This window comes from Artibeus jamaicensis, unplaced genomic scaffold, assembly GCF_021234435.1.
Source record: "Artibeus jamaicensis isolate MK-2021 breed Jamaican fruit bat unplaced genomic scaffold, CSHL_Jam_final contig_797, whole genome shotgun sequence".
NCBI classification, from domain to species: Eukaryota; Metazoa; Chordata; class Mammalia; order Chiroptera; family Phyllostomidae; genus Artibeus; species Artibeus jamaicensis.
In genome coordinates this window covers 27306251-27322136 of record NW_026521977.1, presented here as the reverse complement: position 1 = coordinate 27322136, position 15886 = coordinate 27306251, and the positions used below count along the sequence as shown (strand labels likewise).

Genomic DNA, 15886 nt, shown 5'->3' with positions numbered 1-15886 from the left:
GAGACCACAGAATATTATAGGTTAGAACTCAGACCCTGGACTCAGTTGTGAGTTAGAAACCCAGCTCTGCCCTGCCTCCCCACACGACCCTGGGTGAGTCGCTGTATTTATCTGATGCCCAGCTGTCTACATCTGTAAGATGGGGATAACCATCCACATGAGTCATTAGTACTAACAGTCTACCATGGGAGGCTTACAATGGTCAAGACAGACACCGTTCTATATGCGTGTTATCCAACCAGTTCTCTCAGCACAGGTACAGGGCGGGGGCTGCTGCTGTCATGACTTCATGGGCCGCCACGGAACACCAGCTTCGTGCATATTAAGTCCTTAGTAAGTGTTACAAAGTACTGCAGCAGTGGCCCGGCCATTTATAATATCTTTCCATTAATTTGAGGGGGAAATAAGATCCATCTTTATTGAATTTATGGACATGGCTTTGGGGTCTTGCCTCTCTCCCTGATACGCTGACATGTGCAATAACACATTTATATGTAATAGGGTTTCTGAGATGGTTTCTCATGGAGGATAAGTGGTACCCAAGGCCCTGCCCAGAGCTGCTGCTCAGACCTGGACCATCTGTTTGCCCTCTGGGTCTCCCCCTGGGTGGCGTACTGTATTTCCCATCTGTTTTCTTCAGACGCTTCTAGAGAAGCATGCCTGGCTTCCCTTGGGGCTCAGCGGCAGTGGGCATGGCCCTCACTTAGAGGGTGGGCACTCACCTCTGGCCAGGTTGCGATGGATGGTCTCCTGGGACATGCTGTGTAGGCGCTTCATATAGTCCTCGCTATACCAGACCCGCAGCCGCTCCCCAGGCCGGATGTCCCGGCACGTCCGGAAGTAGATGTGCTCACTGTGCTGGAAGGCCAGCAGGTTCTGCTCCCTCTCCTCCCGGGAGATGACCACATACCTGGAGGGACGAGGGGGACAGGGGAGAATGCATGGGTCACTCCTTGATGGAAGCCTGCTGGTACTGGGCAGTGTGGGGCCTGTGACAGAAGTTAAAAGTCCACTGGTACGTGGACTTGTGCAAAAGTCGACAGGGCAGCTGCCCCACTGAAGAAAGGGCCACCAGGGAGAGTTGGTCTGCTGTCTCAACATCACTATTTTGTGTGACCTTGAGCAAGTTTCTGAACTTTTTAGCATCTCTGTTTTCTGAGACTGGGAATGACACCATCCCTGCCTACCTCCCAGGTTCTGCTAAGTATAAGATTCAACACCAGATAAAAAGGTGATCAGAAAACTGACGGATCCTCTACTTTCCATTAAACTTTAACCACAGGGACCTCCGATTGTGGTGAGGGTGGGTCTTGAATGGTTTTCAGCATCTCACAAAACCTAGCAAAAGTAACCCACATGACAAGGGTGCCCAAGAGACCAAGAAACATATGCTAACGATCCAAATCCTTAAAAATAGGGGGTCCGTGGGGGACAGAAGAAAAAGCCAAGGAAAAATTGGCAAATGCTGGTTAATCTAAGTTATTTTAAGATAAGGAAACTGAGGCTCAGAGAGGCTAAGTGACCTGCCTATGGTTACACAGCTAAAAAGATGGAGATGGGGCTTTGAGGTCAACGTTTTCCCCACAAGAACTCACAGCTCCTATGTAGGCACCTAAAGTGCCCTCTCTGCAGTGCCCAGATAACCTTTAAAGTTCCGTCACCCTCAGAAGCTGTGGCCCTCACCCCTTCACTCTGAAATGACAGCCCTCGCAGTCCACCTGCCACCTCACTCACCTCCAGAAGGTGAGATGGCACCACATCTGCAGAGGGGGCGGGGGTGTGTAGATTAAAAGGGCAGGAGGACATTATTTGGAGTTTTAGGGTTCGGGCTATACCAGTGTCTAGGAAATTTGTAGTCAAAAACAAACTATTTTTTTCTTACACTATGATGATTAGTCTCAAACACCAGGGAAGAAACCAAAGTCTGCCCAACCAGCAAGGTCCAAACAATTATCTTTGGAGCGGTCAGGAAGACAGTAATTCACAGAAAACATCCAAACAGATAATGAACACGTGAAAAATATTCGGCATCAGTAATAAGAAATGCAAGGCAGCGCACTGTCTCATTGGCATGGATTTTTTTAAAGTGATAGCATCTGTGTTGGCTGAGGTGTGAGGAAGAGTCTATACCGATGGTGGTGAGTAAACTGGCACCACCACCGGGAACCATTCGGCCACAGGGACTAGAGGAGCAAATGTCCCTCCATGACCCCGGTGGCAGTGTCACAACAGTCACAAGGCAGAAGCAACTCATGTATCCTTGGGTTGCTCAACGGGAAAACTCAGTGAGAAAACTCAATGAAACATGGTAGAGATGCAACAAACATTCTTCCACCATAAAAAGGAAGGAAATTCCGACATGTGCTACATGGGTGAACCTCGGTGACACACGGTGAGTGAAATGAGCTGGTCACCATCCAAGAACCACTGTATGGTCACATTCACATGAAGTGCTTACAGGAAGGAGTCAAATTCACAGGGACAGGAAGGGAAATGGTGGTTGCCAGGGGCCAGGAGCTGGGGTGGGGGAGCCAGTCAAGGGGGCTTCATATTTAATGCGTAAGAAGTTTCAGGTGGGGAGATGAACAGTTCTGGAGAAGGGAGGTGGTGACGGGGTTGCGACGATGAGAATGTGTTTAATGCCAGAGACCTGTGCACTTAAAATGGTTAAAACAGAAAATTTGATCTTACGTGGATTTTGTCACAGCTTTGGAAAATTTTTTTAAAAGAACGATAACATGTGGGCCAAATACACAAACTCTGCATACACGAACTGCCTAAATATCATCTATGATTGTGCAAAAACAAAAACGTTCGAATGTCTAATGCTACAGAAATAATTTAACAAACCATGGTGTAGTCATATACCGAAATGTTACTCATCTAGAGAAAAGTGTTTTCAAAGGATCCTTCATGACATGGAAACTTGGTCCTGAGAGATAAGGCACCGAGAACAATAGGTCTGAAAGCTATTTATTCTACGCTCCCATCACGCTTTAAAAACAAGCCTCAGGACACTACCTGAAGGAAATATACAAAGTTTTAACAGTGATTATCCGTTACAGGTACATCCACTTCTTTCTGAGTTTCTGTACCTGCCATGTTTTCCTTAGTAAGCGATTGTTAATGTTAGTCCTGCTCCCCCGCAAAAGAAACAAAGTGCACGGGTGCCAGTTCCAGTGTGACTGGCAGTGGTGGCCTTCTCGGTGGCCAACAGCATTGGGATCACGTTCCCAGGGCTCCGAGCACAGCCCCCTTCCAGTGCCCCCTGCCCTTTCTCATCTGGACAGTCCCCTGTCCATCTGTGCACTCCACTCTGCTCAGCCTTGCAGGACGCCATGGCGAGGGCAACCGCTCAAGCCCAGGGACCAATCCACTACAGCAACAGGATGCAGCACGACCAAGAGGACGGGAGAGAGCACACTGGCCTTGGCTGCTTCACCCGTTTGAGAGAAGCCAGTCAGGAGCTCCCCCAGGCGGGGGTGGGGCACGCAACACTCATGGCGCTCAGACCCGTGGATCTTGCTTTTGTCCCGGATCTTAGCGTTAACACATCTGTATTCTCCTCGACATCCGACAGGAGTGTGGGTCCCCCTGAACTGTGAAGACAACACTGTGACCTCTGGGACACTCAGTCACATTGTTATTAACAAAGAATTCAGGGAAAAGAAAAGAGGACCCCCTGGCCCAGAAAACCCTTTCTGGATTAATACTTCCCAATCTCAGCTCTCCCAATGCAGGAGTCTGCCTTTTCTCCATACCTGAGATGTCTTCTGAGTGTGCAAAATATTTTCTCGTCCCCAATTTAGCATGAGTTTTGAATTTGACACCCAGAATTAATCAGCCCTGCGGTTAGCACGGAGCAGAACTGAGGTAGATTCAAACTTTCCTACTCCCAGGTACAGGAGGCAAACCATCCATTCATCTTTTTCTTCACGGGAATCACTTGCAAGAAAACAGTCTTCTTCTTCCTCTTTTTTTTCCAGTTTCTAAATAGCCATCAAGCTCTAAAGACTGTAATTATTCTTCCCTGGCACTCAACTTCCAGAGAAAAAGAGATAAAGAACATGTAACTATCAGAGATTTATTCTAAAGAGCGATTTCTAAAGTCAGAACGTTTAGAAGGATTCAAGTCAATTTCTCTCGCCCCTTCCCGGTGTTTTCCTACCCAACGAGAATCAATTTTTAGGAAGAGAACCGCGAATCTTTGTATCGATCACAAAGGAGCTTCAAAGAATATCAGAATTTGTTCCGCATCTGGTTGTCTTTGGATGTTTTGAAAGTTGGCATTTGAAATACGATGTACATGACAGCTCTTGCTGAATCAGAACAACCCACTCCCCCGAGAAGATGATCTTGCTACATGATGTCTGAGATGGAGCCAGCTGCGTCTCAACATCGATTACCGTACCTCAGCGAGGTCTCACCCTTTTAGGTGTTTCACAGCATCGCCCAGTGGCTGACCCACTCCCAGAACCCCCTGTCCCCACACAGAATCCCTTTATGAAGACCCATGCCTGTCCCATCCCATGGCCGAAGGTGAGCCAGAGCCCTCCCCAGAGGAGGTCCCTCCCCTGTTGGAGAGAAGGCGCAGAGCATGTCGGGAGGGGCGTGGGAAATGCCTAACACGGGCTACTCTGCCAATGTCGGTGCTGCCACTGACAGTGCATTTGATAGCATTTCAAATCAAAGCCACAGAGTCGGGGACTTCAGAAGCTGTCAAGGGGGTGGGTGGTAGTGGGGATGGGATACGGTCTGGACTGAACCTTTCAGGATGAGAATGGACTGTTTTTATTCCGACCTCCTTGTGGACTCTGGGGACAGGACAGGACCCTAAGACCACACTTCTCAGATGTCACCCACTATGGCTTGTTGAGTGAACCACATTTTCTAGCTGGGTCAGGAAATGACTACCAGTTCTAACTTAAGAGAGAAAATAAGCCACGGGGCATCCATCGTGTTGGAAGGGACAGGCTCAGATACTCCGTGGCTATGTCTCTGATGGCAAGGAAGCTACACTGTTCGTGGAAGGAGAAATGAGAAAAGACTCACCAAGGAGAGAGTGGGTTCTGTGGTCCCACATGTACTTCCATCTCTGGACTGGGAGGGTCTTTGGATCATGCATCCACCCAGCAGATGGTCACTCGGCCTCTGACAAAACATCCCCCAGCCGGCCCCTGGCGTAACTGGAGGCTTCAGACTCTTAGAGGAGCCTTTCCTACCTCCAGCTGAAACTGGCTGCCCGTTCATCCCCACCTACTGGCCCCATTTCCCCTTCCTGTTTTAAAGTATTGGCCCCACAATCCCCACTGAAGCCCAGAAAAAGAAACTAAAATCTCTTCCATCCAAAGGTGACCAGTCTTTTCATCTCTCTGTCCCCTTTGCTTCCAACTTGCCCCCTTCCCTCCCCCGGACCAGAGGGACAGGCCAGTTGGTCGCTGCTTAGCACCCCGACTTTGGTGAGAAAGACCCCAGGCCTGGTTTCACGCCATCTTTGCATCTCCTGGAAACTGTATTATCTTGATTTCATGGCCATGCTTTTTGGCCAAGAACAGCAAAGGATGACCTAGATTCCAATGGAACCTTCCAGAAAGGGGATGTATCCTTGGTTAGGACCTGGGGATTTCCTGCTGGAGAGAATCTCCCCATGTGACTGGCACTAAAGCCAAGGCAATGCACCTGTCAGGAGGCCCCCCGTCTGCTTAGGAGACCCCCCAAGAGGAGCCGGGGGAAGCCACTTCTGCTCTTTCGAGAAGCCTCAGCTCTAGGCGGGCAGGGTCTTGCCTGTGACAGAGATGCCTGCACAGTGGGGAGGTGGCCAAAAAAAGGTCAGGCCCCAGGCTGGTGTCTGGGGTATTTGGCAAACTGGCAGCACCTGACCCTTCTGGATGGTCTCCTACCAGAAATGGTGACTTTTTTTTCCAGGACTACTAACTTACTTTTGGGGATCAACAGTACAATTCATTTAACAACATCTCATTTTGATGTGCATTAAATACAGCTGAATGATTTCCTGGGTGGATGCTTTGTCTCCTCTGGCCCTTCAGGTCCTTTCCTTGCCTCCAAGGGTCTCACATGGGTTGTGAATACAGGGCATCTGAGAGCAATGAGATCCGGGAAATGCCAGGGGCACTTGATCTGGGCTGGCCAGTACGCTCTCCTCGGTCATCTAACCCCTGCTCTGGGGGCCTTGAGCTTTTCACAGGAAGCCAAGAAAGAGAATACAGACCAAAGAAAGATCCTGGAGACTGGGTGTGTTCCAAGTGTGAGATCAATTTCTTTTTATTGCCATCTTAACAAAAATACTCGGGAAGGCAATCTTTGATTCCAGCATCGGAGGGCAGGGCAATGGCAGGCAATAATGAAGCCATCGGGCTGTTGGACAGGGGAGTGTTCAGTCTGGGGGAGCAGAATCCCCCAAAGAACCACAGATGAGGGAGATGGAGTCAAGGCCATAGGGACAGGCGGTTGCCCTCCACTGTCCCTACAAAGGACAAAGCTCGGTCTGGGTTTAGAAGCAGCGCTCCAGGAATGGCCGGGCAGGCACTGGGCACAGAAGTCCTCCCAGCCCCACTAGGGCTCTAGGGGGCGGGCGTGAGGAGGTGAAGGGCTGGGGCGTGAGAGTTTCTGCCAGGGTCAGTCTGAGGCCAGGGAGCAAAGAGGACACAGAGCTGAGCTGCACCCGTGTCAGAGCTAAGCTTGCATCTGCCACCCGTCACGTCCCTCCCTAACTCTAAGAACCCGGCACTTTCTCCACACTCCAAAAGGAAACACAAAGCTACAGCTACGTGTAGCCAACGCGTACGCAGCCCAAGCAAGCAGAGGCGAGGCATGCTGGAACCTGGAATGAACAGAGCTCTTCCGAGCTTCAGGTTCTTGTAAAAGCCAGAAAAGAGGATCCCAAGACTTGGGCCCAGCCTCCCCAGAGCCACTGGCCTTCTTGCCAGGGTAGGGTGGGTGGGCTTACCTCCTAAATGCTGCCGCCACCTCCCACTCACATCCAGGAGAGCTGAGGCAGGGGTGGGCAAGGAGCAGCACCCCTCCCAATTCCAAATCCGGCCTCCAACAGAGGAGCTGGAAAAATCCACAGACCTGGCCTCTAGTCCTGGCTCCAACACTAACTGCTGTGTCATTTGTCATCAATGAAATGCAAGATGGTGATGATGATGGCACTCATGAGGATACTAATACCCGACGTGGCTGCCTCTCAGGTGTAATGAGAACCCAACAAGATCGCACACCTGCAGTGCATGGGAAAGTGCCTGGCGCTCTTCCTAAGAACACCAGGCAGTCTTCTCCTTCCTCCGACGCCATCCCCTCTCCACAAAGGGCAAGCACAGCCGCTGAGCACACGCACACAGGAGGGCAAGCAGAAGGCCAAGGCAGGGGCGCCACCTGCTGGGGTCAGACCCCTGGGGAGGTGAGGACAGACTCCTCCTGGAGGGGCTGGGCTCCACCCACGCACCCGCAGGGCTGGCCCCTTCCAAAGCAGCAGAATCAGGACCTGGGACACTGATGCAGCAGCCCTGGGGACAGAAAGCAGGGTTCCATTCAGGTGCTCCCCACGCCTGCTTCCCCCTTCTCTGCAAGGCCTGCTGCCATGAGGCGCAGGCCAGCAGGAGGCTACCCTCTGGGCCAAGGAAGCATCAAGCAAGGAGCTACTCCTGCATCTTAAGCATCCGCCAAAGATGAGACAGTAGAGCTGAATACATGCTCTGTGACAGCATGGGGCAGCCGAAATGCACTCGGCGCGGCGATGTCAGTCCCCCCAAAATCCTACAAGGGTCATCAGACCTGGGTATGAGACTGGCCCTTGTCTCAAGGCCAGACAGCCCTCCTCCATTTCTCTTCCTCTCAGTGCAGACCGGCCAGGCTAGAAGTTGTGCTTTCTCTTCCGAGACCTGGTAGTCCGTGAAGGGGCTGGTGCTGGGGGCTCCGGTGGGGGAGCCTCGGCCTGGCGTGTGGAGCCTGTGGGGGCTGCCCCATCTGGCCCCCGCTGAGACTCCTGAACCCCATCGCGGATCTCGGTCAGCGTCTGGCACATCTGACCCACGCGGCTGGTCAGCTCGGCCACAGTCTGGCTGATGGTGTGCATGCTGCTGGCCATGTCCCTGTGCACCATCACCAGGTCCTGGCAGAGCTGCCGGAACATCTCCGTCTGCTGGGCGTGGGTATGGAGGAGCTGCCAGTCGAGGCCCGTGCCGGGCGGGCCCAGAGGCGGCCGGGGCATCCTGCAGGAGTCCTGGGCCTGGGCCGAGGGCCGGGGCAGGGTCTCTGGCTTAGGGCCCACTGTCTCGGACTGGTCTGAGGAGGAGGAGGAGCGGAGCAGGGTGGGCCTGGCCAGGCAAGCCTCTTCTTCCAGTGACCGCTGCAGGGACACCCGCATCGCCTGTCTCGAAGGCCCGGGTGCCTCCTCATCTTCATCATCTTGGGGAATAGAAGCAAAGAAGGGCAACCGATTACAACAGGGAGAAAGGGGGCAGCCCTGGGCTTGGATCTACCCCCACACACACACATTACACTGCCATACCCCTTCCCTGTCACCACTCAGCCTAGCTTGGCACACGCCCACTGCCCGCCCACCCATGGAGAAATGCCTGCTGCCCAAACCCCTGAGGGGTGTGGGCCAGACACCCCCAGGAAGACGCATGAGTATGAGCAGTGGCCGGTCTCCTTCCTTTCACGGGAGTGGGAACAGTCTACTGGGAGACAGCCCAGGTCAGGGGACTGGGAGACCCCAGTGTTAGTGATCGCATGTCAGCCCGATCACTCCCTTCATCTCTGGGACTCGGTTTCTGCAAAGCAAAGATAATCCCTCCTCGTTTACCTCCTGACCCACTGGCCCACCCAGAAGGGTTGTGAAGGAGACCATACAGAGCAGATGCAAAGGGGATGGAGGGACACTTGGCGAAGTACTACGATGCCACTCTGAGCTCCAGCCTCCATGAGGCCATTTCTGAGTTGCTTGGGGCCACTTTGTGGCCTTGCCAGAATCTGCAATTTTAAGTCACTGGGGGAGGGGTGTGTGGGATATGGACAAGCTGGAGAAGGGGGACAAAGAATGGCACCAGAACAGATAAGCCAAGAGGGTGCTGGCCCCTCAAGGCAGGTTTATGGACAGACACATCACTCCCACCCAGGAGAGTCTGATGACATACTGGGACCATCACGGAGATGGCCGGTCACATGGAGAGGCCCAACTCCTGCACACACAGGTCTCAGCTCTCTTGTGATGAGGTTATAAGCTGCTTCCCATGGCAGGAATAAGACATATACGAGCTGACCCTATGGACAGGCACATCTGTCCCCGAGGGGGTGAATTCACAACGACTCCGGGGGAGGACAGACAGATTCATCTTGCCCCCAGCTGAATGCCTCCCAGGGGCCCTGGGGTCTCACTTGGGCCAGCACAGGAGGAGCCTGGTGCCTCTCCATTCCTCTGGGTGGGACAGCAGCCATCCCCCTGGAGTCAGGGCTGGCGTGGCAGCGTTGGAAGGAGCGGAAAGGGCTGAGGTGATGCTGCTCCCTCCCTTCCAGGGCCTCATTCCACCAAGCCCCTGGCCAAGTGCTGTAACAGCTGGTCGATCAGCGGGGAAGGAGAGGGAGGGCTGGCCTAGCCTGCTGCAGAGGGTCCCAGGCCCCCTGCCCAGCCCAGGTCACATTTGGTAGCCTCATTACCTTTGCTCTGGCATGAGGGGTGAATGGGGAAAATTTAGGGAACAGACTTCACTGGGTGCTGGGCCCCCTCTTTTTCTCCTAATAGTGTGGAATTATCCTGAAACTTAGCAAACCAGTGTGGTACTCGGAGCCGGGTTTGAGTCCTGGTTCTGGGAACATCCCGGTTTCTGGAGCCCAGACACCTCCTCATCTGGGCGCCGAGGTAGTTACACTAGATGGTCTCCACGTTCCTTCCCAGTCCTAAAAGTCTGAGTCTGAGCGGCCACCTGTCAAGGGCCCCAGCCAAGCAGGAAGTCAGCAGATCCCAACGGCAAGGGGCCCGGGAAGGGAGGGCTGGGTGTTTGGGAACCACCTTCCCGGGAGCTGGCCAGCGGCCGGCTTCTCTGGAGCCCTCCTGCCCTGCCATGCCCTGCCCTGCTCTGCCCCGCCCTGGCCTGCCCTGGGGGACGTGTCAGCAGCCCGATGGCCTCCAGCTGGGGCTGTGGGTTGAGGGTGGAGGTGGGGGTGTGCAGCAGCGGAACTGAAGTGGGTGCCGCTCCAGCACAGAAGGGCCTCGACTGCTCCCCCTTCTGGTGAACCCCAGATAGAAATACATCGGGCTGCACCAGGAGATCTGGCACGCCAGCCCCTGGTGGCACCCTGGCCCCTGGAATCAAAGTCTGTCCTGAGACACGGAAGCAGAGGGGAGAGAGAGAAACAAGTGCTGGGAGAGAAGAGGGCGACATGAGGGGGGGGTACACACAGGGAGGGGACCTAGTGAGAACAGAGAGAGCCTCGGGCGGACAGCAAGAGGCAGAGTGCAGAGAGAAGGGAGAGAAGGCAGCATGGCAAAGAGAGCAGAAGAGAACACAGAAATAAAGATGTTAGGAGTAGACAGAGGGAGAGAGAACTGATCTTTCCATGGCCTGGGCCCTGAAGACTTGGCCGGCTTCCTCCGGCGCCCCCTCCCCCTCGCCTGCTCCATTGGGCTTCCCTGGCTCCTCTCTGTTCCTGGAACGTGCCAAGCGTCTTCCTGATGCGGGGCCTTGTACATGCTGTTCTCTGCCTGTGAGGCGCTCCTCTCGCCTCCCCTCCTCTGCACCCCACGCAGTCACCGGCCTGGTTAACTCTTACTCATCCTGTGCATCCCGGCTCAGCTGTCTCTCCCGGGACCCTTCCCCAGCCCCTGGGGGAGAGCCTGTCCCACCACTGTGTGCTCTCAGACAGGCCGTTACAGCATTTTCAGAGCCAGATGCAACATGAACGTGCAGGGCACCTTGTTCAAAAACTATCGGGCAGGGACCAGCAGAGCATTTAGCCCAGCACGGAGCCCAGGGCCCGAGGGATGGCATAGGTCACACCCCTATGAACTCAGCTCTCGGGATTTCCTGTGCTGGTCCCTCAGTCCTTCATTACAAATTTCCTTGTGCAATTATTTACTTAAAGTTAGTCTATTCCCACGAGTCTCGGAACTCCCCAAGAGCAAGGCCGGTGTAGAATTTATACACAACTCCTGGCGCAGTGTTCAGGAAACATTCTAGAATGAATGAACGGAAAGGGGTGGAGGAGACAGTGGGACAAGGAGGGAAGAATGGGAAGATGGGCGAGACAGGGAGAGAAGGAGAAGGCGAATGAGGGGGAACCTGCCAAGGAGGAGGCCAGGGAGTGTCGGGAGGAGCTGGGGGGGGCGGTGGAGGTACTCACAGCTGGTCGAAGGACTGTCGGTGCCATCCAGTTCGGACCTGGGGAAGCGGTGCCCAGAACGGGCCGAGAGCAGTGCCGACTCGATGGCCCTCTCGTGGGCAGTGAGTGTGATGGTGGGGGCCCGGCCCCCGGCCCCAGGGCCAGACAGGGACTTCTGCATGAAGGCCAGCTTGTCCTTGGTCCTCCGTTTCATGTCATCCCATCTGTGCTTAATGTCCTTGACGGAGCGGGGGACCTGGCTCACGGAGGTGATTTTCCGAGCTATGCCTTCCCAAATCTTGTCCCTGTCGGCATGGGACAGCCGCATGGTCTCCCTCCCAAAGAGAACAGCTTCGTGGCGGGTCACCTCGGTGACCAGAATGTCCAGCTCCTCCTTGGAGAACTTGGGCTTCCGCTTACGCTCGGCCAGGGGTGCCACATTCCTTGGGTTGAATATCCCACAAAGCACAATTGGGTAAATGCCCGGCAACGTGGGTGGTCCTCCTCCTTCCTAATGCCGGCCCCCAGCTGGGGAGCCAGGAGGCACCTGGGCACCCTCAGCAGCTCACCACCGCCACACCCTCCTCCTGCCGAGAGGTCCTTCCACCACTGCTGAGAACGCAGGAGGCCACGCAGCACGCGCACGGCGGGGGCGCTGGACTGAGCCCCCCACCTCCAGCTCCAGGCCGTCTGACTAGCTGTGCGGGCCTGGCCCATTCTCTCCATCCAGAAAGGGAATAACAACCACACCAGCCTAGGGGATTCTTACTAAGGAGGGGCTGGGGGGAGCTGAAATATGTAAAAGAGCTTTAAAGCCCAGAACAGAAACAAAGGCTGACTCCTGGGGTGAGGGTTAGGCCGCTGCCCCTATAAATGGCCTGGAGGAAGAATAATTAAACAGGGAGACGATTCACATGGCATCCATGGTGTGTGGCCTTGCTGGGGACGCCCAGACTTAGGGAATGGTCACGGAGAGCTTATTCTGTCCAACAGCTCTCTTCTCCATCCCCTGCCTGTAAGTCCCCACCAGGTGCCCACCTCTGGGTGTGTGCAGGCTCCCCTCCAACTGGAGTGCTGGCCGGCAGCTGCTCCTTTTGGGAGTCAGCTGGCGTGGCTTTTTGGCAGCTTATGGGTAGAATGTGAGGAGCCCATGAGCGCCCACTGGAAGGCAAGCTCCACTTCAGGGGAGACCAGGGGAGAACTCGGCTTTCAAGGGCAGGGAGCAGCCAGGGGCCTTAGCCAAGGGGGCAGCGTGGCCCTTCCCCGCTTCTGACCCAGTACCTGCTCTGGCTCTGGAACTCAGTGTCCACGGTGTGGTTCTGTCTACCCTGCAACCAGTGCCCAAAGGTCCACCCAAGACAGGGACCCAGGGTATGGAGGGAGAACTGGGACCTGATTCATGTCTCTGACGGCTGCCAAAACTTCAGTGAGTGGCCAGGAGCAGAGAGACGCTTCACCTCTCCCCTCCTCCCCACGTCCCTCCGAACACCGCTACCCCAGAGGCAAGGCGGAGGCAGAAGAGCAAGACCCGGCCTGGGCCTGGCACTCGGACAGTCCTGGGGCTAGAGGCCGAGTCTCCCCTGCAAACCCATTTCTGTAAAACAAGGGCGGTGGTTCCAGTGTCGCCTCCCAGGGCCGCCAGGAGGATTGCGTGCAGGGCTGTCTCAATCTTGCCACTGTTGGCATTTGGGGCTGAAAAATTCTTTGTTTAGTGGGTAGGGGTGGGGCGGGGGGCGGTGTCCTCGCAGAATGTAGGAGGTTTATCAGCACCTTGGCTTCTTGCCCAAGAGAGCCCAGTAGCATCCACCCATAGAGATGTGACAGCCAAACATGCCCCAAGAGACTGCCAAATACCCTCAGGGGGCAAAACAGCCCCCGGGCAGGGATCACTGATTTCATGAATGCACAACACCCAGCTGACGGCTGCCACTGAGTCCGCGCTCCTTCTGTGAGTGCCATTCTCTTCCCGGCCCACTTATTATTTGAAAAAAACTGACTCCCTTCGATCTCCTACAAGACCCTAGGCTGTGACAGTGCAAGTGACTGGTGTCTGCAAATGACAACAAGCTGTGCAAATGGCAGCTGCGCACTCAGGGGGAAGGAGGAAGAACTGGCTTTCCCCTCCCACTACCACCAGAGGGGCATCTCCATGGCAACGAACCACAGGCCCAGCCCACCTACTCCTTGAGTCTTTAATGAATGAGGGCCCTGCAGCTGTGACTGCCTCGGCGTCTTTTTGGAGCAGAATGGGCCTGGGGCAGGAACAGGACAGACCCCATGCCAGCGAGGTAGTGGTGACAGAACCCACCCCACCTGAGGCTCAGGAAACCATGCTTTTGTGCACAAGCAGAAGGAACGCCATTGCAGCAGCCCGGGTTCCACCACTGAGTGCATCACCTTCACTTGCTCTGGACCTCAGTTTACCCCTGGAGCTTTGCAGCAGCAGAGCGGTAGTTGCCAACACTAGTGGCACATCAGAACTACTACGGAGAGCTTTAAAGACACCAGTGCCCTGGGCTTAATTCCAGCCCAAGTGAAACAGAGTGTGGGGTGCCAGATGATTGGTCACTTGGCTCAGATGATGAATCCCCTTCTTTGGAATTGTAGTGAGGCCTTGTTCCCAGGCTGAAAGACCAGAGGTGGGTGCGAAAGTGGAACAGAATCAGCTGTATGGGCCAAAGTTTCTGAAAGTGACAGTTCAGAAAGGCCTGACACCAGACAGCTCTCAGACACTCTCCTTCGCTTGCCGACAGCCATAATGTGGCAACAGGGCCCAGGGGCCCAGGCCAGAGGCCATCTGTTGGCCCACTGGACACGTGGTCCCCACTTCTGAGTCTTTGCTCACTGTGCCTTCAAAGAAAAATCTGGCCCCTTTGAAGGCTCAGTCCAAAGGCCCCCTTCCCACCTTTCATCCGGGCCCTCGCAGCCCACAGTTCGTGCCTCCACTCAACAACTGTTTCAGAAAAAGCAGTTTCCGTGGTGGAAGGTATGAGGCCTTGGAGGCCTGGGAGGGTGAGGTGCCAAACCTGCTCCGACCCCCCGCAGGTGCTCAGTAACGCGGTCGGGAGGAGGAGGCAGTGAGGACTGTGGGTGCCTTCCCAGAGCCACATTCTGGGCGTGGCTGAGGCTCTCAGGTGAGAGCACGGTGGGCAATGAAGCCACAGAAAAGGGGACGGGAGGCAATGCCACAGCCTCCCTGCCTCAAACCGATTTTCTCCTCGTTGGCTTGGGAAGTCTCAGAGTTTAAACACAGCAAACCCTCACTGCCCTCCCTGCGAGCACAGTCCCCCCCCGCCCCCACTTGTCTCCATGAGTCACAGAACTACAGGACACCAACCAGAGGGCCCGATCCACGGTATGGCAGTGCCCCCGGGTCCAGCCATCTGAGGCCTGCCTTCCCTCCCAGCCCAGACCCAGACCCCAGTCACCACTCCCAAGTCCCAGACAGAGGCCACCAAAAAGGCAACAAGGCAAATCTGACCTGCCACCCCCACCCCCAGACACCAGCAGGGCCCTGGCCTATGGCACAGACCAGCAGCACAGAACCAAAAGGGGAGCCTTCGGAGTCCAAGCTCAGCTCAGCTTCTGAGCGACCCTGGCCAGTCTCCTGCTCTCCCCGGCTGGCCACGAAGGGTCCTTCTGGTGCTAACTTCTGTCCCAACGCTGGACCACAGTAAAACCACTCTGGAAAGTGCTCACGCCTGGGCCGCAAGCACCGTCGGGGACTGAGTGAGATTGTGCCAGAAACCTTCTCCTCCACGGAGGGCATTTACACTGCTGTGGCTGCCCCGGGTGGGTCCTGCACCCACCACAGCAGGAGCCTGCCCTGTGAGCAGTGCCACGGTCCCCCGGGAGGGGCAGCCCCTGTGTGGGAATGCTGCCAGGGGCCAAGGGCCGGGGCCCGGGTATTCCAGACATACTAAGAAGAGTGCAGTCTCTAGGGGTCCCTGTAACGCACGTGTCTGGCCGCAGGCCTCCTCCAGAGCCCCCTGATGGAAGCCTGGGGAAGCTAAAGGGTCGCCTAGAGCTAGACACATCCCGAACCCTGCAAACAGCAGTCCCGGGGTCTTGGGGGGCCCGGTGTGCTCCCTTGGCCTCTCTCCAGAGTTCAGGCCAGGCTCCAGGGCGATCAGCAGAGAGCAGGACTCACCTCATCCAGTTGGCTTTAGTCTCGTCCGACCCGTCTATGGACTTGTAGCGGTTGTTCTTATCCACGATCTGGAAGACGGAGAGAGAGTCTAGAATAGGCCATACAGGAGGGGGCTCTCATATTATGGGGCTCCTCCCCAGACCATGGCCCAGGGCCCAGGGCCTGGCCCCACCTGCTACCGCACAGAAACTTCCTCTTGCCCTCGGCCACAGTGTCAGCACTGGGGCAGGGCTGAAACCAAGCTTGGGCCACACAGTAAAATCCAGCCTCTTTCTCCCTTTTCTTTTTTCTCTTCATTTCTCCCTCCCTCCCTTCCTTCCTCTCTCTCTTTCTCTCTCTTTCTCCCCCTCCCTCCCTCTCATCTCTGTGGGAGACAGAGGCCAGCACTGGTGGCTA

The 15886-nt window shown here is 55.3% G+C and overlaps 1 protein-coding gene across 8 annotated transcripts in view; it reads right to left on the bottom strand.

Moving 5' to 3' along the window:
• The window catches only part of PRDM11 (PR/SET domain 11), an 86355-nt gene that overhangs the window by 13623 nt on the left and 56846 nt on the right, over positions 1-15886 (bottom strand). For 7 of the 8 annotated variants that reach the window (XM_053673042.1, XM_037166102.2, XM_037166106.2 and 4 more), the window contains exons 5-6: positions 15491-15558; positions 723-910 (exon numbers count right to left, since the gene is read on the bottom strand). In XM_053673042.1, the coding sequence (XP_053529017.1) occupies positions 723-910; positions 15491-15558 (256 nt within the window). Of the gene's footprint in view, positions 1-722; positions 911-6235; positions 8428-11361; positions 11784-15490; positions 15559-15886 lie in introns of those variants that run through there. The other variant, XM_037166107.2, reaches the window with a different exon arrangement.